The sequence below is a fragment of the Zonotrichia leucophrys genome, chromosome 6, assembly GCF_028769735.1.
Source record: "Zonotrichia leucophrys gambelii isolate GWCS_2022_RI chromosome 6, RI_Zleu_2.0, whole genome shotgun sequence".
In the NCBI taxonomy this organism is placed as follows: domain Eukaryota; kingdom Metazoa; phylum Chordata; class Aves; order Passeriformes; family Passerellidae; genus Zonotrichia; species Zonotrichia leucophrys.
This window is the reverse complement of record NC_088176.1, coordinates 22,379,526-22,404,736: the sequence shown is the minus strand read 5'-3', so window position 1 is coordinate 22,404,736 and position 25,211 is coordinate 22,379,526. Positions and strand designations below refer to the sequence as shown.

The 25,211-nt window shown below is 37.3% G+C and overlaps 1 protein-coding gene across 30 annotated transcripts in view; it reads left to right on the top strand.

Moving 5' to 3' along the window:
• KCNMA1 (potassium calcium-activated channel subfamily M alpha 1) overlaps positions 1–25,211 on the top strand; it is a 411,073-nt gene that overhangs the window by 333,370 nt on the left and 52,492 nt on the right. For all 30 annotated transcript variants that reach the window (XM_064717021.1, XM_064717019.1, XM_064717018.1 and 27 more), the window contains 3 exons: positions 9,178–9,271; positions 21,551–21,674; positions 24,567–24,791. In XM_064717021.1, coding sequence (XP_064573091.1) covers positions 9,178–9,271; positions 21,551–21,674; positions 24,567–24,791 — 443 coding nt within the window. The remainder of the gene's footprint in view (positions 1–9,177; positions 9,272–21,550; positions 21,675–24,566; positions 24,792–25,211) is intronic.

The following is a 25,211-nucleotide window of genomic DNA, read 5'->3' as shown; positions in this document are numbered from 1 at the left end:
GTGAAACTGCCACACTATGTATGCTCAAAGTAAAGCTGTGCAAGTTTGACAAGGGGCAGATGAATCCAGGAGTTATTGTGCAGGGGTTTAAGTCTATGCGGCAGCTGACGGTTGAAATAATCATCTATACATCGCTCTGAGCTAGCTGAGGAAAGGTTGAAGCTGTATATTTTCAACATATCTAGCCTAATGGTTAATCTGTTGTCTTGTACAGGGGGTGCTGGGTGGAATCACAGCAATAGCTGACAGTTTGGAGGAATTGCTGTGGGTATTTTCAGTTGCCTGATTCACAAAGTGGTAGGTAGAAAAAAGTCTAAACAGGCTTGTCATTGAATGAGGCAAGTCATGCTCGCTGTCACTCCCATCAAAAGAACTCTGGTAGCCAAAAGCTCAATCAACATATTGATTATTTGCATTCAGAAATACAGGGCTGCAGCTTGTCTTCACCCCCCACCCCATGAAAGCTGAGCCAGATTGCAGAAGGGTGACTGCTCCTTTGGAGGTCGGCTTGGAAGATGTTCAGGAGAAAGACATCAGTTAAGTTGGGGGGAGAAATAAAATATTTCTTCAAACCAAGATAGTTTAACTGTTAGGAACACTCTCTGTATTTCTAATGCTGGATCTGACATATCTTCACAGTGACATGGCATTACTCACTACAGAGATTAAGGGGGTGCAGTATGAATTAGACTGAAACAAAAATGAAGTATCTGCAAGTGACAGCTCTGGCTGATGGCTGACTATGAAGGAAAACACTGTGCTAGTGTCTGGTGAAAAACAGTGCTGAAAGCCTAGCAGCTGATAGAGATGGGGGAGGAGAGGAGCACTGGGTATCAGTGGTGGTTGTTTAGAATGTCTGGTTTTGGTCAGGATATTTTTTCTCCTTTAAAACACATTTTCATCTTCCCTTCCAGGCAAATCATGCTGAAGCCAGTTTCAGCCATTTTGTTGAAAGCACTGTACTGGTATTCTGCCTTGTTACATTTAAATTAAAGCTCAGCCCAGTTTTAAGTTATGGCAAGTGTATGCTCACAAAGAATAAATAGAGATTGCCACAGGCATTAGTTTAACTACATTTGTTGTTTTAAAAATGTTCAGGGAGTTGCAGATTGCAATTCAAATTATCTTCATTATAATAAATAAAATGTATAGAAATAGAAACAGGCATGATTCCCTAACACAGTCTGTAGGCAAGTGTATGTTCATTGAGCTTGAAAGGGAGTTCCTGAGGGTGGGGGTAAGGAATAGGAATATATGCAACTTCAAAATACCTTTATGATTGCATTAATATATCACATTTAATACATATTATTTTTTATCTCTCTAATGCTGACAGGCTTCTTGGGTAAATTCTGCACAGCATTTATTAAAAGTAGATTGTGTTCACCCAGGGTGCAATTAGAAAATACTACAGAAAATGCAATTTCTTACCCTTACTCTACTTTTATCCTGTTGCTTACTCTTTGCCATTCTCAAAAAGTAGTTTAAAATTTGGTCTCCAAATGGCACTCAAAATATTCTTAGGTAATAATAATGCCTTATGGATACATGAAAATGTACTGAACAGTTCTAAGGAACTTAGACAGCATAAACAATGCAGGCCTGTGACTGTTTGCATTGGAAATAAAGTCATATGTCATGCTACATAAAAATAAATTACTCTAACTATGACTAGTAAAATAGTCCTGTTTTAGTAGACTTGGTGGTACTAAATTCATCCCATACTTAGTAAAGAACCCTGGTGGATTTGGAGGTAGTGATTTGATGTTGCACAGTGGTACAAAGAATTACCCCAATCCAGACAGTTTGATTGCCAAACCTAGTGAGGCAGTGACAATATGTAAGGATGTATTTAGTTCCATAGAATTAACAGCAATCTTTGTTTCCCAAATATGTTTTTTATGGAAATCAGCCCACATAATCGTGCAATAACCCAATCGGATTTTAAAGAAATTATTGATAAAAATCAACTGTCTTTGCTGAACTGGGGAATGCTCCATTAGTGTTTTAGGTTTTGCACACTATAGTCTGTATCTGCTGAAGCTGACCTGTGTTTCTCACCTGGTTGTACAGAACTGCTTCATCCAAAAGCTCTGTGCTTGCCCATGTAGTTCAGGGTGTATTCTGACAGCCCCATGTATGTGGCACAGCGTGCACCTTCAGACTATTTACACTAAGAATAACCAGTTTCACTCTTCTGTGGTAAAAAAATTATGTGTAATTTTAGGAGGAATGGAAAAAGAGATTCTTCTCTCTACCAAAGATAGGTCATTCAGATATTATTCTGTAATCCTTGCTTTTGAAGACTGAGTAAAAAGACTCAGATTTGGGCCATAAACTATTGGAGAAAGAAAAACGTTCTATGTACAAAGAATTTCATTACTCGTCCACTGTTGGGCTTCTTCCACTTTGAGCTAAGCTCTTGAGGCAGGAGTTTAGAAGTCATGGGGTGAAACCAGTAGTAAGAATTTTGAAACTGGGAATAATTTGACCAAAAAAAATTGGCAACTTGTTATGCCCATGCTCAGTGATAATGCCTGTCCACACTGTTGGAAGTAAGGGGAAGTAACTTAGGTTTTAAGCAGCTCAGTCTGCCTTCCTGCTGAACAAGATCATGTGGTGCTGTTAAATATGATGCCAAGCTCCAGATATGAAACCATACCAAAAGACAAGTATTTTTTTTCTGACACATGCTGTGCCACCGCAAGCACAAAATCTTAGGAAAGCTTGAATTTGTCTGCATGGAATAGGCCCTAAAACATACACTGCTATGGAAAGTTATTGCTTAATAGTCAGGTCTGGTATCTGAAACCATCACTTATTGAACTCCAGAAGAGACTGTAAAAAGATTATGGTGTTTCTTATAACTTGATTAAAGGGTTGATAAGCTTAATAGATTCTGGTCTTCTTCCATTTCATGTGAAGATACTTTGATAGAGGATGTGGATTTTTAAAGATTATTTCCAGTATTATTATCTGCACTTTAAAAATAGAACTGAGTTGATGCATATCGAGGCCTTCGAATACATGCTTGACCAGTGACATGTGTAGGGAGATAGTTCTCTGCAGATATATTTTATCATCTGAAAATTATTTCACTTGGAGGAATATCAAAAGTAGAAGTACAAAATTTGATAAAAAACCCAGTAACTCTGAGGTAGAATTGGTAATTTTCATGTAGTGGATTCAATATTTTGTCTTCTTGTCATTATTGCTAATCAAAGATATATGCTCTCTTCTGATGATTTAAAATACATGTGAACTCTGGTGAGTATGCATTATTATTATTATTATTATTATTATTATTATTATTAATATTATGTTACTTCTATTAGTAAAAATCAGAATAGTATAATAAATTAGGTTTTAGTTCTTTTCTCACTAATTTTTCAATCTACCTCAGAATAATAGCAAGCCATCAAAAGGTCGTTGAATTGGAATGGGTGCTTTGCCACCAACCTGTTCAACCTTGTTAAAAGGTACCTTCAAATGACTCTTGTAATTCCTATGCACTCACCTTTTCCATGGGAGAGACAGATTTTGTGCTTGAAGAAAAATGGCAAGCATGGGAATGCTATTTTTTTATCTTTCCTGTTACCAGATGGTGTTTCTAGCTGGTGGTAAACTAAACAAAGATCCCAGAAAACATGCTCACCTCAATACTTTGCCTCTAGTCTCTGCTCGGTGCTCTCCATAGAATCTTTAAGTAATAGTAAATAATGCTGCAAGTTTATCAGTCCACCAACTACTCCCTACCTAAACTTCTTACTTCATTATACAACCAATAATAAGGTCTTAGCAGCTCTGCTCTGTACCTTCTTGTCTATACCATACTCATTCAGAATGAAACAAGCATTAGGAGAAGATCTTTATTGCGTGTTTTTACCAGAAAAATATTTTGTTGCTGGCTGTTACTGCGGGTGCCATTTGTAAGAGGTATTAGTAGATAGGGTAGTGTTTAAGTAGCCTTGATATATTATCAGTGGAAGACAAAGAATCACAGTTTTAAGCTAAATCCATATTTAGGAAATTGAATTTCTTAACTTTCTTTTCAGAGGTACTGTGTATGACCTCCCGAAATTTACAATATTCAACACTGTTGAATACTCAACAATTTTTATGTGGGTTCCCTAAAATCAGTTTAATTCCATAAGTATGCTTGCACAATTTTGAAGTGGTGACCTTATGTTTTCTATGATTCCTTATTTATTTTAATAGCAGCAGAGTGCTTTACCTCCCCTGTCATTTTCAGTAGTTTCAAAGAAATAAACATCTTCCACAGATAGTAAATCTCAAAGCCCTTATCAACATGGGGAAATAAGTATTACCTCAGACATACTTACCGTAGGATGGGATTATTGCTTAAAGGTGATAATATTGTTGAATAATCCTTCTATAAGTATTCTTCTATAAAGAGTCGTTTTTAGAGGAAAAAAAGAAACAACAACATAAGAAAGCTGCAGGTATAAACCTTAATTTCTGCTGTTGGAACTGCTACCTTAAGCTTTAATGTCTGTATTTCCACATAATATCAAAATTGATTCATGCCTGTGGTTTTAAATATTTTTTTAATACAAAAAAATTAATTTAAATTTTTTCTTATTATTTAGAAGTAAAGAATGCAGCTAGACCAAGTTACCCAAAAGGTTCATATCAGTTCAAGAATGCAACTACTAATGCATTGATTGATGCCAAGTCCACTGAAGGAATCCCGGAACCTGTTCCACTTGTTAATAACCGTAAAGGGAGCCTCCTCCTACCCAACAACCCCTCGCTGCTGCACCTTAACTTACTGAGTTCTGTTGAACAAGGAAAATCTACCTACTGTAGATTGCAAAGGGCACTCAGCTTGCCTGTAAAATACCGCTACCATTCCCAAAAGCCTGGGTTGAACCAAGATCTCCGTAGGTAGCCCAGTAGTTGGATGCATAAGGCAATACAGAATGGCTTGTGCATGGTTTTGCAGTCTGTTTTCAATGTGACTATGACATTACTAATGCTCTGTTAAGTGCTTACAGATGTGGGTTTCTCCAGATGTGGTGATTAATAAGTTAATTGAGATAGCTAGTCAACTAATGTTTCTGGGTGGTTTGTGCTTTACCTTTCAAAGGATTTAATTGCTTTGGAGCGTTTAATAGCTTTGGAGCTAGGCAGAATGAATTTACCAGATATCCCAGTTCATGTGATGTTCAGTAACATCAATGTTATTTCAAATTTCAGCTCTTTTTGGTGTCTAAAAAAGCATCTGTAAATTAGTGCAGCTAGTGACCTGGGAGAGGCAGTGAACGAGACAGTGTTGTTTTAAAAATAGTTAGAAAATAACAAAGAAAACAGTTATGAACTTGCCCCCTGTTTTGGAAGACTTACTCTTTGTTTTTGCTTTAAAAATGAAATGAGGATAAAAGTCAAGTGATATGTGGCTACAGATGTTCAACTCCATATTAAGACTGTTAAAATTACCAGCACATCTTAAACCAATTCGTGGAACATTGTCTGGAGGTTATGTCATTGAAATAATGAACACTCTTTACTCAAGAATAAGCAAACATGTTAAAACATCAGTGTAACTTTAAATCAAACTCCAGCATAAAACTGAGTGTCTGAAGCCTCATTAGACTCACCTGACATTTTTTTTAGCATTGAGTCTTCCTGAACTGCAAAACTGTTATTAGACAAGTAAGCTCTGGGTTGTTACAGCAGTACAATAAGTGTTATACTTAGGGATGTGCAAACAAGCTTTTGAATGTTATTAGAACTCAGAGTTCCAAATCTATAAAACTCTGTGTCCAATTCTTGAACTTCCAATTTTCATTAAAGCGGTAGAAAAAGTCTCTGTAACATAATATGGCTGCAGTTAATAAAAATCCTGTCATATAAAGACATAAAAAATGGGGACTTGTTAACAAAAATAAACATACAATATCAGAATTTATTTGTCATATATCACAGCCCCACTATGCAAATATGTTTGTCTTTCATAAGAACAAGTGAATTTAAGACTCCCTTTTAAATTAATGCAGACACAGAAACCATGAAACTAAAATATTTAATAACCTTACTAAAAATTTTGCTAGATCCACTTCTTTAAATAGGCAGGAAATTGATAGGAGTATCTAAAGGATAATAATTAAATATATTTTATATCCTACTTATTACTAAGAAACCACTTGTGAATTATCACTGCAACATTTTTGGGAACCAAGCCATAGGTAATAGTGTCCATTAGATACTATTCACATATTTCAACTTCATGTGTTCCCTTCCCCCATTCCTATGGAGCTGTGTTGCTAAACTGTAGATGCCCTGTAAACTCTGTGCAGAGATTTCAATAAAAAATAAAACTTGATTTTCTGTCGTATGATGAATATAGATCTACTTCCATTGCTACAATGAGAATAAATGCCTTTCTTGGTTAAGCAACAAACTGAGACCCTCAGAAGGCTTTGCTAACAGGAATTAACCAGTCAGCCTTGCCAACCTGGGGCTTTGCAGGCAACTGGTGACAGTAGCATGATTTGAATATGACAAGCACATATCCAAAAAGGAAGCTTATTTATTGCAGATGTGGTACCAATAACAAGTGCAGACTGCTAGAAATGTACTTCTAAAAGTTGTTATTTTGGATGGTTACAAAGTAAGACTTTGATTTTAATTGGGCAGCAGGTTAGCATCACCTGGCAGCGCTGCAGAACAAAAATGTTGGACCATATAGTACAAAAGCATCCTTATTGTATTAACTTACAGAATTTGAAAGGATCAGGAAGGAGTATTATTAGCTAGCTGAAAACCTGGAAGAATATTATTTTTTAATATTGTTTTCTCTTAAGCAGAGAAATATTTCTGGTTATAATATTATCTACAGTTGACTTGGGTTGCTGTAAGATTTTTGCCTATGGTCCTTATGGACGTGTATCTCCCTTGAACTACTAAAACTGTATAACAGCACACTTGTGGTGCCATACTGCATCTCTGGACAAACATTGTGTAACCCCATGGTAACAGATTAATTTGAGTGAAATTTAGAATTTTTACTCCCAAGACAGTAAAACAGATCATTGTTGTTTTCTGGAAGGAACATTTTGCGTGATTCTTGTTCATTTGATCTTTTAAGTGGTGGAACTGAATATTTATATCCAATAAAGAACAAGAGAGCACAGTGGATATCTTGAAAGCTATTGTCTGCGTGGAATAGCATGCAAATAACTTTTTGGTAGAGAAGTTTAAAAAAGGCTAGGCCATTTTCAAGAGAATGATTTGAAGAGGGTGTTCTAAAAATCACAAAGACTTGTGCTTTTTTTTTGCAATCAGAGCTGCAAAGATATTACCAAAAAAACAATTCTGTGCATGTTCACTTCATGGTACATGTAGCTAAATACTGAAGTGATCTAGTTTAATATGTGCAAACTGTCACAGAAAGAAAATTTCAATTTGTGTATTTTTGAGAATTTTCTGTGAGCTTATTTATTTCTCAGCCAAATTTAACTGAGAGGCATTTAACTAACCATCAATAAGCATTTATACTATAGAACTTTGATTTGGAAAAAGAAAGAAAAGTCAAATGAGAAGAAAATTCCTTTGTCTTTAGGGATGCTGCCTAAGAAGAGAGGAAACTTAGTGAATAAATCATTATTAGACAGTCATTGTTCTGATCTAAGAACTATCTTTTACACCACTCTTTGGCACATTTATTTTAGGATTAGCTTTGTTTGGTTGCTTTGGGTTTGATTTTTCTCTTTGCAGAGTTTCTTTGGTTGTGACTTCCTTGTTCTAGATGATGCCAGGTCATCTAAAAGCAAAATCTGTCTTTTCAGGGCTCAGCCCTTTGGTCTTGACCAAGGCAAAATGAAGTTCCATAGCAGGCTTGGGCAAACAGACAGAGGTGGTAGGCTGTAATGCAGTCTGTAATAAAGTAGTGTCAGAAGAGAGTTATAGCAAAAGACTATTGTTTAATTTCTTCACAGATAAGTCTGGTGCAGGTGACATATATCCCATTTTTGTTGTTTTTCTTATGTACCTTATTGCAAGTAGTATTTTTTTCTCAACCTCTGCTTGTGCACCGCTAATGTGTACTAAGCTCTTTAAATATAGCAGCTACTATTACTACTACTGATGTCTTTCCTTTTAACTTTGAAGTAAAAGCTTCCTAGGCATCAGTTATATTATCTTCTAATTAATTTTTCAGTTAACAGTAGGATGGGGAAAAGTTTATTTTTTCTTCTTTGTACCAAAATAAAGTAGCATTAGTATGAACCTGAGAAAGCAGGCATGAGTTTATTCCCTTTGACGGTACATGTAAAGTTACATACACATTATCAAGTGCAGTTACAATCTCAAAACTGTAAAGATGGTAGTTAATTCTTATAGATGAGTTCTTAGGAAGCTGCACTTGTTTAAGCAGTACATATTGTGGCATAAGTTATCCAAGAATAGTTTATGACTGACAAAACTCTAAGTGATTTTCTATCTGGAAATCAATCTGTCCTTGAAAATGCACCTCATGCTCATTAAAAGATTGCATAACACATGCCTTCTCTGTTATACAGGTATTGTCTCCCCACTTCCATTCAACCTCATTCTGTTCACTCCTGTTAAAGCTCCGTTTTGGGAGGAGAGTAGAGCGATGAGGTCTGACTTGTGCTGGAGATCTGTGCACAATGGCAGGCTGCATTCACATTCCCGACTAACTGAATCATTGAACATCAAGGCATTGAATATTTTACATCTCTTCATGAAGACTCTGTTGTTTGGCATGTGAGGAGCGAAAACCAACTGGTGTCTAGTTCATTAGCAAAAGCAGGATGGCAGCTGTTATGTTGATATTGAAAATAGTACTTTATCTGTCTGGGAATACAGCAGAGCACTAATTCTATTTTTCTGTAGCGCAGATTAACTGATAATAACTCTAAGAATAACCCGAATGTGGTTCCCCCGCCTTTGTTTTTGAAGTATGAAACCAATTTGAACACCTGTGTTCAAAACCCTGGTATTCTTCTCTGCTTCTCCTTCAAACCAATCTCTTCGACTAACATGTATTTGATTTTTATTACTGTTGGCCTATGTTAGCAATGAAGTATCAGTGCGTGAATGGACATAGAGTGTGTGTTCTTTGCTACTTCACTTGTATTTCACATTGCACTCAGAGCAGTACTTAATCTCATGAGTTCCTTATATTTCCAGTTGAAGATGAGCAGCCGTCGACACTATCACCCAAAAAAAAGCAGCGAAATGGAGGCATGCGAAATTCACCCAACTCCTCACCCAAACTGATGAGGTAAGACTGTAAGAAACTCATATCTTCATCTCCTTTCTTTCTTCCTTCCTCCTCTCCTCCCCCCACATCAAAAATAAGGGGAGGGGGTGAAAAAAAAAGATTGTTAGATGGTTTCTGAAAGGCTGAAGTATTTATTCTGTCAGCTTGTCAGCAGTTAATGATAGAGCTGAAAAAAAATTCTGTCATGAAAAACAGTTTGAAAAGCTGTTTGAAAAATACATAGGCTTTAAAGTCTTAGCTGTCACCCTGTCCTGTCCATGTGTAGTTCTTAAACAGCAGTGGCACTAATGATAGCACTAACCAATCAGGGGAACTCATGTGGTTAGTTTGCCTCAGGCAATTCTCTTTTTGTTGGATTCCCTCTGAGTACTGTTTTCTGTACTTAAGGCCATATGTGAGATGTATCATCACAATCAAAAATGAACCTGAATATTACCTTCCTTTTATCCTGTCGATTGAAATCAAATTTCTGTTAATTGATTTAGACTGATGAAAAAGTCTAATAATATATGTACTTGCCAAAGCAAAGTTCAAAACTAACGCAGTTTTAGTCAAGCTAAAAGCACATTAATTATGAAATACAGGGATTTTTAAGAGGGTAGTATATGCTCTAAAAGTGGGTGATGAAAACAGCATCTTGTTAGTGATATTTTCCCCTCTTGCTATGTGTACATTATTTTACGCTAGTACTCTTTTGTATAACTATGTAGTTTCCTTTTATAGGATAAAATACCTCTAGGACATTTGTTAAAACTAGAACTGCAACAAGAAATTGTAATCTCTTAAAATATTATGTGATTTGCATTCTATCTCACTGTTCTTTTCCTTTTACCTGCTCAACTCAGTCAAAATTAGATCCCATCGTAGATAGTTTCCAACAAGGCTGTTCCTGCTCTGTTTTTGCATATCCTGTGAACCCAGGATAGACCCTCAGTCCATAATTGTATCCATAAATACCATAGCAGAGATTTTCCACTCTGTGTATATATATGTACACATACACAGAAAATGTAAACTTATTTGCATATATAAACGGACACATGCATGGAATTTGAGATTTATGTGTGTATAACTGTGTCTGCTCACAGAGGTTAAGTGAAAAAAAATTGATACAAATATATAGTCCTTTCCATAAATAAAATCTTTTATCATTTTTATTGACAATGATTTTGTTCCTGTAATGATTCTGGATACAGGTAAGTGATATTTCTCTTTGTATTTCAGTCACTAGACTGGAATTTTCTTTGTGCAGTTACAGAGGCATCCATATTTGTTTATTGTTTCTGCAATATAGGGCATATTCAAGGACGTAACTTCCACAAATCGTCTTCATCTCTGTTTAGACTACAGAACCAAAAGTGAGATTGATTCACGGAGGGAAAATGCACCCAACTGTGGCTTTTTTTTTCCCTATTGACCATCCATTTCTGTAGAATGTGTCATTAAAAGTTCTCTGCCTTCCTGTTAGCTCAGCCTTGCCCATATGACACTGATTTACATGCTTGTTTACAGTTTATGAGGAAGAATAAAATGAGCATACTGGCAAACTTCTCATTTTTATAGTGCCAGTTGTCATGCTAGCATAGTTTTCAATTTACTTACCTTTGGTCAGTCCTCTTATCTGGTGATAATTGTTTTAACTGCTTAAAATTTAAACATGTGGAGATTCCCCCCCTCACCTTCTCCCAGATTCTAATTTTGGGGAAGTAGAAGTAAAAAGAGAAAGGGAGAGAGAGAGAAGGAACTGAACACACTGTCCCTGTTTGCTATGTAAAGTATGCCTCATTTCTTTGATCTTGAGTAATAATAATTCTGGGGAGTTATACTGTTTTCATATGCTTCAAAGCTGTGTCAAAGTTTTGCTGCTTAAGGGTACTTCTTTATTCTATTGGCTCTTGGGTACTGAGATGACAGGTCCTCTGTACTAGGTGCAGGCTTTTTCAAGTCATAGCCTTCAGCAAAACATCAAATTACCAAATACAGGGTAACATACTTCTACACAAATGCCTTTCCTGTAGATATATTATACCATATATATTAAATACTTTAGTGTTACACGGTACATTTTATGTGCAATAGAAAGTGATGGTTTGAGGTAGCCTTAGGGGTACTTTTTTCCACAAGCAGAAAAAGCTAGTGTATACCGTATCAAGTATGGTTTTTACAGGACTTTCTGCCCGAAGGCCTTTGTAAATAAGTAATGATCAACAGATTGGCTGTGGGTTTTTGAAAAGCATGCCTGTGTCAGTTTGCATGATGGGGGAAGATTTTCAAAGTACAGCCTGCTTTCATTGCCTGCTGAAGAGGGACTGAGGGAGAGTAGTCGTCCTGAGCCTGAGCTGTCTGCTCAGTAGCACATCAGAATTGCTAAACACAGGTTGAGCAGCGAGTGGAGAACTTGCCAGGCTTCCAAATCCAGACATTGTTTTCTTCCTCATCTCTGTTGCTGCTAAATTTATTCTCCAGCCCAGTGTTGGCACCCTCAGCTTCTCCCCAGACCCAACCGTCTCTTCCTTTTGTTCTTTATCTACACTGACTTAACTTTGGTCCAAGGTGCTAGAAAAGACAAAGTGGATTGAATCAGAAGAGAGCTCAACATAAGATTTGTTTGTAATGGTCAAACTCTTTTCTCCTCTCTGGAACAAAGGTGGACTGTATAATCTGCTATTTCTTATCCTTGTAAATTACAGAAAGTGACAGGTACTTGCTTTCCTGCCCAGAAATCTTTAGTGCATGTCAGCTAGAAGTACCCAAGAGGTAAATCAGCTAAAGCACTGTCATGTCTGTAGCTGATATTTATCTTTAGAAGTTTTTTTGTAAATTTGCTTTAAAAACTCCTTTTTCAAGTCAGTTTTGCCCCTGTTCCACCTGCCCAGAAATAGCTGGCTATTTTGCAAACTTTTTCTCAGCTGTTGTTTGAGATCCAGAGGATCTAGGAGGAGCCTGGAAGCCAAGAAGTCTGGAGTATGAAAACAACAAATATGTGAAAAATTCATTAATAAATTGAAATCCAAATTGTGACTTTTGAATCATTCTGAGCAGCCCTACAGTTAAGATAATGTTGAAAGTGCTGCGTAGGTTTTGGATTCCCCCAGTGATGGAAGGTATTATGCTATCAGACAAAACTTTATGACTTCTTGTATTGCTGGATTAGAACAGAGGATGGAAATTGTATCACAGGGATTCCCTGGGACCTTGTGACAAGTGGTCTGACCTGGTCAGAGAGTGAGAGTTTTTGAGATTTACTAATACATGAGTAGAAATCCGCATTACCAAATATTAAATGGATAGATAGATTGGAAACAATTTTTTTAATGGCACCTTTTTAATTACTCTAAATTACAATATATTGCTAACTGATATAAATAGAAAATTGATATACAAATGCTCTTTGTGCGCATCATAGATGGTCTAGACTCATATTTAGGAAGCCACTGTTCTAACTGAATGCTGCATCACATCAAATGGCATGGGCAGAATCACACTGATGCAATACTAGAAGAGTCTAGTCAATCAGAAACAAATCTTTGAAATTCCAACAATATCTACAAATGCAAATTAACCAGAAAAATGCTCAACATTGTCATGACTGTTTTTACCTGTTTTACATCAGCAAAAGTCTGTCCCATTAAAGGCACAAAGGCATGGATACTTTTTTGAAATAACTAGAATTCCAACAGGAAAAAATATAAATTAAGATGTGAACACAAGGACATGCTATTACAGTAAAAAGTAAAATTTAAATAGGCAATGGAAGGAAAAGGAAGGCAGGGGGTGACTGGGAGAGTAGTCACATATCAGGTATCCTTCATGAGGTGGAGAAGAAAAGTAGAACTGATCAATGCCTCTGGTGTCATGCAGCAGTATCAGTCCTTGTTCATCATCTCAGTTGCAGGTTCTGATGTGTGTTATTGATGAGCAGCCACGTTAACAATGAGGAGGTTACGTTGCCTGAATATCAAATAGAAAAGCTAGTTTTTAAAAAAATGTGTCATTTTGGATTCAGAATGACCAGTAAAAATGTGAAAAGCCCTGGATATGAATCAAAAAAGCCACTTAAATGATTGTTGCTGAGCCTCAAGTCTGTACTTATTGCTTTGGTAGCTGCTACTGCCTGAGTGGAATACACTGACTTGAAGGAAATGTCAGCCCAGCCGAGTCAAACTACCTCTTAATGCAAGAACAAATAGCATATGACAGGGCCCAAGGGGCCTGAAGAGCAAACAAATAGTTTGTCCCTGTCCACTCTGGATGTAGTGGTGTAGTTGACATAGGCCTCTAGACAAGTAGCATACTCAGCAAAGGGTCATTATCATTAGTGTCCCAGATCACATAAGATTCAGAGGCATCAGAGGACACTAGGTTTTCAGTGTGTTGCCAAGGAGAATTTCGTAAGCCTGAGGATTTTTTCTGATCGAAGATCTAAAATAATTCCCAACCAAACAATAAAACTTGCTCAGAAACTGTCAAGACCCAGCTAAATGACACAGAAAAACAAGTGAGCTCTTTGGCATACATTTCCAGAAGCCTAATGAGATTATTTATCTGAAGTTGAGGAGGAAACCTCCTGTCTTTTTTCCTGAAGTTGTGTATAATATTTTAAGTATATGAACAATGGCTGTGCAAATTTATCTCCTCATCCACCCACTAAGCCACATACACTTAAATGTACATACACATTTTTGCTAGTGCCACTCAGCATGAATATGCATTGCCTCTGCCATTTTAGTGCTGCCCTTCCATGAAATGAAACTGTGAGCTTTCTCATAGAAGCAAAAAGAAAAAGTGATGGCAGATCTAGAGAAGCATTTCTCAAGCCATAAATGGTAAAATAAGTTGATTCTGATAATTTTTCATGACTCCCTTAAACCAGACATGAAGGTAAGGTTTGAAAAGGTGAAAACCCATGAATGAGGCATAATAATGGTATATATTTATGTCCCTCAGTCTTGGAAGTTTCAATTTTGTACTCAAATTTATATCCAGACTATGTGCAGTGCTAATATGCAATGATTAACAAGCTGCAACCCAGCAGGTATATAATAGCATAATTCACTTCTTGGTTCAGTTTTACAAGTTCACTAGGGAACAACAGGAGTAATTCAGTGATTGCCATGTTGTCTTACACCAATTTTTAACAATACTATAGAATTAAATTATTTAAATTTGGCGGTAGTATCTTTTAGCCTCCTGATTCTCAATCCTATTGGTAGACCAGGAACTGGTAGGTTTGGTTTCCTGTTTAATTTGTCTCCTTTCCATTTGTTTGTTGAAGGGCTGGCTTCTTGATCAGAAGTATGGTACCCAGGTTTCAAGAAGACTGTAGTGGGTTGGTGCTGGCTGATGTCAGACACCCTCAAAAGCTGCTCTCTCACTGCCCTCCACAGCTGGAAGGGGAGATAAAATAGAACAAATGGTTCATGGTTTATGAGATAATGGCAGAGATTACTCAAAAAACAGACTCACATTAGAGGTATTAATTGAATTTATTGCTAACAAAATCAGAGCAGGATAATGACAAGTATAAACAGACCTCAAAATATCTTCCCCCCACTTCTTCCTCCTTCCCAGCTCTGCATCCTCCCGGCAGAGGTGCAGGGGGATGAGGAGTGGGGTTTATGGTCAGCGATCACATGTCGTTTTTCCCATTGCTTAGGGAGAGGAGTCCTTCCCTGGCTTCAGTGTGGGGTCCATCCCATGGGAGAGTTCTCTGTGCACTTCTCCAATGTGGGTCCATTCCGTGGGCAGCAGTTCTCTGCAAACTGCTGAAATCTGGGTCGCTGTTCCACTGATTGCAGTCCCTCAAGGACAGGCTGCTCCAGCAGGGCTCCTTCACAGGGTCACAGGTCCTACCAGGACTTTTTTGTTCCTTGTGCTTAAATCTGTTATAGCAGAGGTGTTACCATCATTTCTAATTGGCCCAGCCTTGGCCAGTGGAGGAAACTTCAGTTTCTTACAGAAGCCACCCTTGTAGCACCCTGGCTGCCAAAACCAGGCCATGCAAACCCAATACAGTAGTTGTGTTATAAGCTATGGCAATAAAAACAACATCCGATTTTTGATATTTTTTTTGTTTTGTTTTGTTTTTGAGGTTACTTGAAGTCTTGGACAAGTCCTTCTGGGATGAGAGAGCAGGAAAGGAAAGGAGAATTATCCTGCAGAAGAAAAATACAATTTTTATAAAGTTCAGGGTAACAGGAGATGCATTCAGATCAAAGGAATAGAAATAAAAAGCTCTTTAGCTATAAACTAGGTTTAAAGAAAAAAAAAAAGTATTCTTATAAACATTGACTGGCAACAGTGCTTTAAACATAATGTCACACTCTTCATTTAAGTGACAAAAACACTCCTATAATTTATGATGCCAATTAACTGTGGGTTTAGTTTTTACAAATGAGAAATTATTTTTTCAGGTACATTCTCCTACCCCTCAAAGATTACTAGTTCTGCAGCTTCAGTGGATCTAAATGGGAAATCTTAAAAACAGAAGACACATTGACTGTGTGCCTTGTCTCCCCCTCATTAAATTGCTTATGGAAAAGTCTGGAAGTTAACGATTTTGTTCTTTTTTTATGTGAGAGGCTTCATACTTCAGAAGCATATTTTGATTGTGTCCTTAGGTATTGAGATAATTTAAAAAACAAGACTCCTATAGTAAGCAGCTTTATATCATTGTTTTTAGTAGTCTTGATAAATTAATGGGAAATCTTCAGTAAGGCTTCTGAGAATAGTAAAACCAGCAACATCTGCTCAGAGCAAGAGAGAAGAAAGAACAATTAACACTGTAGTTTGGCCCATAAACTGGACAAGGCACTAGGTACCAACCACTGTATTACATACAGTCTTCTTCCTAGATTTAGGGAAAAAAGACAGTGTGAGATTGTAAAAATGTGAGGATAGCTTCTGAATATGACAATGAAAGCATTTAGCAGTAAAATGCAGGTTTTCTTTCTCTTGTCACACTGGGTTTTCTTCTCTAAAGCCTGCTGCATCTGGGCACTGAATCCTTACAAATTTCGTTTCTGATTAACCTGTGAAAGGAAAGATCAGTGAGAGAGTGTCATTAGTGTAACACACAGAGGCAACAAATTCTCATTACAACTTAATGCCATCCACACAGGCTGCAGGGTCACGGGGAATGGCTAATGGTAGCCGACAAATGTTGGGTGTATTAGTCACAAAACATTTGCTGAATTCCATCAGAATGTCGTGACAACCTTCATAGCTAGTCCCAGCGAGCTGCTGGAGTCGCTGGAGTTTTCCTGTGACAAGCCGTCACTCTGTCTTGGTTGAGCTTTATAGCACCAGTCAAAGCAGTCAGAGAAGATTGAAGTGACACAGGCCCACTGAGTAAATAGTGAAACATGCAGCACATCATGAAATATTCAGACAGGGTGTAAAAGCTCTAAATGCTTTTTCAATTATTAGCACCTGCACTGGCTGCACACATCTAACACTAACAGCATGTTAATTGCCACAATTTGTTAGGGTAGTTGTAGGAGAAATTTTGAAGGCGTGAGACGTTCTTAAGCATGTCTTCAATTCCTCTCTTACCTTCAGCAAACCCACTCCTTCCTCCTAAAATTAAGCATCTGTGTGCATACACTTGCTAAGACATAGCCACAAACCCCTAAGTCAGGTAGGAGAACTCAAAATTCCTGAACCACAGGCAGGGTGTCTCTAAGACCCTGAATCTTGTGCAGCAGACTGCTGAATATCTTTTTGTGCACAAAATCCAGATATGTCTACCTGAGAAAGGCAGAGTTGCAGACTTAAACAGACACAGGTTAAAGAGGAGTAGTGTTTTTATCAGGTGTGGTTTGCATTGACTTTATATAAGAGAATTTTATTGGAGGACAGAACCAAAACTAGCCAAGACATTGTCTTACTAATGTGTGAAGACTAAGAGATTAGAGTTTACTTTCAGGCAACACCAGGGTCCTCCCTGCTGGTCACCCAGCATTCTTGTTCCCAGTGCTCAGCACTCAGGGTAGTTCCACTGCAGACCAGGAAGGGCATGTTGCTCTAGTTCTCAATTGCATGTGTATAATGGCATAAGACATAGGGTGACATAATACAAGGGTTTGTTTAACAATAGCCATTTACTGAGGCAGCCCTTTAGTCCTGAATAGTCTTTTTAGTTCTGTCCATCCCCAGTGAGTACCCAAAAGTTTCAGACTCAAAACCTCAGATTTTGCAGTGGTTATAACTGTGTGCTAGGGAAGCAATACTCTTTAAAATGTAATGTTGACTTCCTTGCAGTAGGTTTGCTGTAAGTGGGATTTATGGTTTTGCTTTAGGCTGTTGTCTTCCAGGCAGGCTTTTTGGGTTTGCAGCTGTAGCTTGGCATTTAGCATCGTTTTCAAGTTTAATTGCACATGAGTGGCGTTATAGGCTCTTCAAAACCCTGAAAAGATGGCATTTTGCTCTTCATTTTAAGTCATGTGTATGTAATATCTGCTATAAGAACCAGAGAAGCTATTTTTAAACTGGGGTTATGGATGAGGGAAATTTAACTTCTGTTCCTTTCCTTCCATATAGGCTATACATGTCTTTTCCTAGCCAGAAGGACCAAATGCTTTGGTCATTGCAAGTCATAAAAACCAACATCTCAATTAAAACAAGTACTAGGGGTTTAATTGACAGAAAGTGCTTTTCTTCATATGATTTGAATTCTTGAATCAGAGGACTTTGCAGCCCTGAAGAACATAATGACTGCTGTGTGAATATAAGCATTTCTGCAGTAACCTGCCAATGTGACTCAAGCACAGCTTGACAAGGCCATCTTCAAGGATCAGGAGGCAGAAAGGCTCTAGAAACATTCAGTCCATGATTTGGCTGTAAGGGCAACAAATGTAATGCTTTGTGTAAAATAAATTTTAATGGGAAGAGGGTGTCCAAATGCCTTAGGCAGATTTGACAGCTTTGGCCTCTCTGTGTGTCTATCTTAATTAATTTTTAGTATTTGCAAAACAGGTTTGGATTATCAGATTAATGAGGGTGTATTTGTCCAAAGTAGTAATACTATTTTATAACTGATCAATTCAGTTTTTAAATGCATAAGTCGTTGTATCTTCTGATACACTCAGTAACATCTGAGGACAAAGTTGGACCTAAGTAGCAAAGAGTTTCCAAGGTCCACAGACAGCCTCAGGGATCACTTTACGGAGAATGAAACAACATTGATTAAAGAGAAATTAAAATGATATCTTCGCCCAGAAGATTTAAATTTAATAAACCCACTTACATGGATAGCCCCACATATTGTGAAACAAAATGTGGCTAGTCATATCACAGAGTCCTTCTCAGGCAATAATCCATTATCCTGGAGTAAAAGTAGAAAATATTTTCTCTTAGCATGTTTTCATGTTGCGTGTCCCATCCTTTTTGCTTCCTTTAAGGTTCCTACTTGCTATACTCCAAGCAATAAAGCAGAGTCTAAACTGTCTATGATGCTGCCAATAAATGCATGTATTGATAAAAAAACCAAAAACTAAAAATCCAAAGGGCTTTTTTAAAAAAATCGCAATTTGTTGCCTAAAAATTCAACAGGGGATTACATCTGATGATTCACATGCTCTGTTTTTCTCTGAAACAACTTATGTTTAAGCCTAAAATATTCTAATAAACCTTTGGAAGAAGGTACTTTGAATGTTCCCTGTTAGGATGCAAAGCCCTAAAGAACTGTTCTGGGCTCTAAGCACTCACACTAAAAACTGCCTCAAACCTCAAGGCAGTTGACCGTAATTGGATGTCAGATATCTGATACCACCTGCTTTGTTATAACATTCCTTTCAATTTGTATCATTTCTGTGAATCATTTTTATGTCTGGGATTAGAGTATTGCTAAATAGTCACTTGTGTTAAAGCTTCAGGTAATCTATTTAATTTTAAATCTCAGAGCAGAAAGGAAACACTGACTACAAAATTAGAATATGGCATTGTTCAAAAATTGATTTATTACAGTTCCTCTGATGAAGGATATGGGGGAAAGGAAAATTCCTTCTTAAATGTGCTTGATTTCTGAAAGGAAAAGATGTGATTTGACTGGTGAACTTTGCTTTTGAAAAGTGAAATTTTCAGTGCTCCTCTAGAAAACTCATGAAGAAATGTTCTGTGGAAGTACTGGGGTAAAAAACCTAACCCTGAAACAACAGAAAGAAAATCATTCCTCAGTGGAAGCTCCTCATTGGAATTCCTAATATTTTGGCAAACTTTCTTATTTTGAAGCATATAGATAACTCATTCCATTAGAAAAAATAGCTGGGACAGGGCACCGCTAAATGTAGTCTGAACATTAGTGCAACCTTCAAATTGAAGCTTTTTCATGGCTGCAGATCTTATTGTACCACCTCTGAGCAGATGGGGAATGCCCAGTGAGTGGCATCTCAGCTCCCAGACAAAACTACCATGGCTGCATCTTGCTGATGGATGCAAGAGAATGCAGAGTCTATATGTTTTTATAGAAATTTTAAAAAAGACAACAGAACAACAACCAAGCCCCCACAACAAACGCCTTTGATACAGCTTTTTCATCTCTGCTTCCTGCGAAAGAGGGAACACACTTATGCAAGGCCTGTCATCATTCATCTTGGAGCAGAAACAGAGACTCCAGGTAGTCCAGTAGGGCTTCCCTGCTGCTAGTGGGTTACAGTGAAATCACCGAACTGTATTCTACTGAGAGAATTAAAAAACTTTGAAAACATAGTGTTTCTTCTTTCCAGATGAGTCTATGTCTTTGCCATGTGGGGCGTTGATTGTCTTAAAGCATCAGAAGATTCTGGGTTAAATGGAACATTGTGTTAATAATTTCTCAACTTTTTTTGAACCACTTTCTTTGGAGTTGACCCTGAGTGAAATACATGAGAATTTTCTGCTGATTTCAATGGATCTGTAATCAATGGCTATGAAATCACAGTAATTGATCATCCTGACTGAATTTGAGATTGTACTTTTCATAGGAAGCAAGCGTTGGTTGCATGGTAACTTAGCATACCATGTTCAAGGTAAATTAACCTATATCACACACCATGTTCACAGTCTGCTTTAGCAGTCCATGCAGAAGAGAGGATGTCACCACAGTGTGCTGGTTCAAATGCTTTAAAAGCAGGAAACTTTCCTGTTTTAAGAGCTCAGAGCATATGGGCATTTCTTTAACAGGCTTCAAAGGGCAAACTGCTTTAAAATTTGGATACCTGTCTCAGAGCACTTAGCATATTCTTACATTGCAAATACTTCTTTGAAATGTTACAGTTCTATATCAAGATATTTCAAGCATTTATGACAAAAACCTGAGGTAAAGACTGCAGCTTTCCAGACAAAGCACTATTGAATCATACTAAATACAAGATTTTAGGGTCAGTTTACCCTGTACCTTGTGAATATGATTCTGTTAATGCTATTGCATAATGCAGTCACTTAGGGCTCTTCACCAGCATGTGAGTGTTGGAGTCACTTAGTACTTAATTTAATGTTTGATTTTAGCATATAAATTAAAGGACTCTGTGTCTGCGCTTAGATGTAGCTATATAGCTGGAGAGCAAGTTCATAAAAATATCTTTTATTTGCTTCTCCTTTGAGAAGCCTTGTGCTTTAAAATGTTCCAGCAGAAACACTTGGAAGGTTATCACAGGTAGAGTTGTCAGAGAAAATGGACATTGTTGTTTGGTATTAAAATCATGTATTCCAGATGTGGGCATTTGTTAGTCAGTCTGCTCTAAAATGACATACTGTTGAATCTTTAAAAGGCTTCAGTTTGGGAAAGCAAAATATGATTGGGCAAATTGCTAAAATATTTAAAGTGCAGCCTGTTAAAGCTTTTACTGTGAAGAGCATCACGTCAGAAGTTGTATGTGGTAAAAGCAAGTAATTGGCTTTCCATACTTATGCCAGTCAGTCAGCATGGGGCTCTGTTCCTATCCCTTCTACTTCATTGCAGATGCCTATAGGAACTTTGATATTTATTTCAGAGGGGTGGGACTGAAAAGAAAAAATCTTGGATGGATGTGATGGTGTCAGAAAACCCTATTTAAAATTAAGTTGTTATTGGCATAAAAGAGGATAGAAAGTCATTGAAACTGCACCCAACATTTAAAATTTAAGTTTTTGTTTTGGTATGCCACTTTTGTTTAAAAATGTCCTTATTGAAACCATGTTAAAGTGTAAATACATTTCATTTTTTTACTTTTGTCCCTCTTTGTACATAGCTCTTGGGATGTCTTTCCATCCATAATTCATAGTATTTTCCATTTATGCTGTCCTCAACTTGTTTTTCCCCAGGCATGACCCCTTGTTAATTCCTGGCAATGAGCAGATTGACAATATGGATGCCAACGTGAAAAAATACGACTCTACAGGGATGTTTCATTGGTGTCCAGCCAAAGACATCGAAAAGGTCATTTTGGTAGGTATTGATGAGGAGTTGTGTTTGAAAAGAGGTTATTTAAACCATAGAACTGATGTCTAATGGATAAATAAGTTCATCTCTGTCACAAAATCCAGTGTGTTGAAATCAGGAGCAAGAGTGATGAAACCAAAGCTAGGATTTTGGTTAAAGAATTTTGATTGCATAAATCTTTGTGCCCAGTGCAACAATAAAAAGTCATCCAGTATAGGGAATTTCTTTTTCATAAACTGAAATTTACATATTTGGTTTAAATCTTTATAGAGAATTAAGATTAAAAATACTTGAATTCTTCCATACCCCACTTTTCTCTTTACTCAAGAGAGTAATGATTCTAACACAGACAATTGTTGTTTTGACTTATCTCTTGTTTATTGATGTTTTATTAATTATTGTTAATTTATTTTTATTAATTTTGCTCTCTTAGAACTCCTCTCTCAATTCCCAATGTTTCAAGATGCCCAAATAGGCCAGAGCAAGTAATATTCCTACTCTGACTCTAGCACGTTGCAGTGAGCCCTGTCTATGTTTGTTTCATTCCTTTAACTGGGAAAACCATCAAACTGACTCAAGTCATTAAAAATAATTAGGAGGCCTATCACAGTCTATTTTGAAAGTTTATGCCACTTGTGTTCATGTACTTATACCTAAGAGTAGCAAGTAACTAACCCCAGATCTCACACGCAAAACTGATTATATTTGAAATGAACTCCCTGGTGGATCTTCACTTTGTCGCACTTCATAAAGCTTTTCCTGAGCCTGCTCTCTTAGATTTTCCTGCACTGTGGCATGGTGTAGCCAACGATGGTGACAGCCCCAGTTATTCTAGCAATCAGGGGTTAAAAGCTTGTCTCCAGTTCTCCTCAGGGGTTTCTGTAATAACTCTGACATTGCCTGGAATTGCAATATCAGTGTTTAAATGGCCAAGCAAGTAAATTCTAAATTTTGGAGATGGAGCTTGAGATGGAGTTTTCCTGAACAGCTTTAAATAGCATCATTTATTTGTAATCAGCAAGCAAGAAGGGGTAGCCCTGCTGTACAACCTTTTGTAATAGAGATAAAAATCTTCCTTTGTGGTAAACATTTTAGCTGGCAAACTGCATGTTGCCCTACTTTGAAAAGTGTTCCCTCACAAATGGTGCTGGGGAGCAACTCAGCTATCATCTCTAGGTTATGCTATGTTATTTTTTTCCACTACCAGCCTGTGAATCTGCAAGTCTGCCCCGGTTCTTTCTGCTTCATGCATCATCACCAATACACTGCCAGCAAAATGCTTCCCTACACCTTTTCAAACTCACAGTCCACAATTTATGTCTACATTCATATCTATGCAAATTTAATGCTGTCCTTAGAGACCGCACAAGTACAAATTAGTGCATAATTTGAAGATGATGAGATTTCCCAGGTTGTCTTCTAATTGATACTTGATGATGTCCCAGTCAGAAAAGAATTAATTTTTCTGCCCAGGATCTGTTTTGGGTCTGTGACATTCCAGCAGTATCAGGTAGTTAGAAGAGATTTTTGCCATACATGGCTACATACAGATTTATGGAGTGACATTTTTTACATACCTGCTTTCAAGACTTATTCTCTGTCTTGTAAAGTCTGAGTATTCCAGATGCATGGGCAGAGGTATGGGACAGCTTAGATACTTCACTTGAGGATTCATTCCTGTCTTCTGCTGTTTGAAGGGCCAAGACAACTCTCTTGGTCAAGCTGTATGAAAATCAGTGCAATTTCTCTGGAGAAACTGAAAGCTCATGCATTTTTTAACTGATGAGAAAACTTCTAATCAGAGTTCCCATTCTTCTGACATAAAGAATGTATCTGCTGCATATTCCAATCTTAATTGCACACCACCATGCTTCTGTAATTTAGAAAAAATGACTTACACTGTGGATAAGTGAGAGGAAAATTTTGCGTATTGCCACTGGTTTAGTTTTGTTCATTGGCAAAACTTCTGTGTAATGGTAGACAGTGTACAATTTCTTGGCAATATGGTAACAGTGGTTCTCCAACTACGTGATGGAGCACTACAATGCCAAGACTGGCTTCAGAAATTAAGGTAATTTTTTCCATGTGGCTTTATTTAATCATCTTGGTGTTTGAGTTGCCTGCTCAACTGAACTAAACAATGCTGAAATTAGTGCAAAAAGTTATTCTTTCACTGAGACAAGAAGATAATTCTGGACTCTGTTTGAATATTCTCCATGAGATCTTCTCCTCAGTAAGTCCAGATGGCCTGAAAGTTTAGTATTAGTCACAAACTTGCCCTTGTATTTTGTTACTGTGAGAAGCTTTGTGGCATATAGTGGGCATCCACTGGAAAGCAGAGCAGTGTAGGGCATTCATGGATTGCTTCTCAGAGAAGCAGCAGCTTGTCCTTAAATAAGAGCTTTGTCTCTAAGAGGTTATGGTCCTCAACTCACAAGATCTGAGTAATATCACAAAGCCTTACTAGGAGCACTGGACACTCAACGTCTTCCTTTCCAAATTGGCACTGGAAAACCCCATCCAGTGGTTTGTCAGCCAGGGCATGACTTTGCATCTCTTTTCTGTAATCCTTAGCTAAACCTACAGTACTTTGTAGCCAGAGTCACAATTCACATGTATAGAAATTTGCACAGGACCAGAATTTGGTCCAATACTATATCTTCCCATATGCCAGAGGATTTGCAATCAAGAACAGTTTGTTTTTTTTTTTTTCTGCTGAGCACATTTAATGAAATATGAATAAGGGTAAAATGAATAGCTGTATCAAACTATTTCTTTGTGCATGAACAATATTGACAGTTGTATTTTTCCTGGTTTTAAACTCAATATATGATTTAATATTCCCTTTGTTTCATTTTTCCCTTGTCTTTTTGTTTTGTTTTGTTTGTTTTTTTTTAGACTCGAAGTGAAGCAGCGATGACAGTTTTAAGTGGGCATGTAGTCGTTTGCATATTTGGGGATGTTAAATCTGCTTTGATTGGATTAAGAAATTTAGTGATGCCATTACGAGCCAGCAACTTTCACTACCATGAACTCAAGCACATTGTGTTTGTGGGTTCACTTGAATACCTGAGAAGGGAATGGGAGACACTGCATAACTTCCCCAAGGTTTCAATCTTGCCTGTAAGTTCAAAAGCCATATTATTGATACTTTGTTATTTAGGACACCAGCTGGACAGATTCGTATTGACTTTGATCTTAGGCTTTTTTACTTTTGTCTACTTATAGGCCTGAGGACTTAGATTTTCCCTTTACTGTGTCTATGAAAACAGAGCCCTGTGAGACCTTATTAGATGTTATTTTCTGCAGTGTTTGGTGCCTCATCATCCTCATCGGATGAGTTTCAGCTGCTATCAGATGTATTAGCTGTGTTATGTATTGACCATTCACTGTAGTGCCCTGCATGGAGCTGGTTCTGATGTTGTGATTTCCCTGACAGAATGACAGTAGTTATTTATGATATTATTTATGCTTTTATACCCACAAAACCTTTGAAAAAATTATTGTTACTCTGTCAATGTAATATTTATATGTATTCATAAA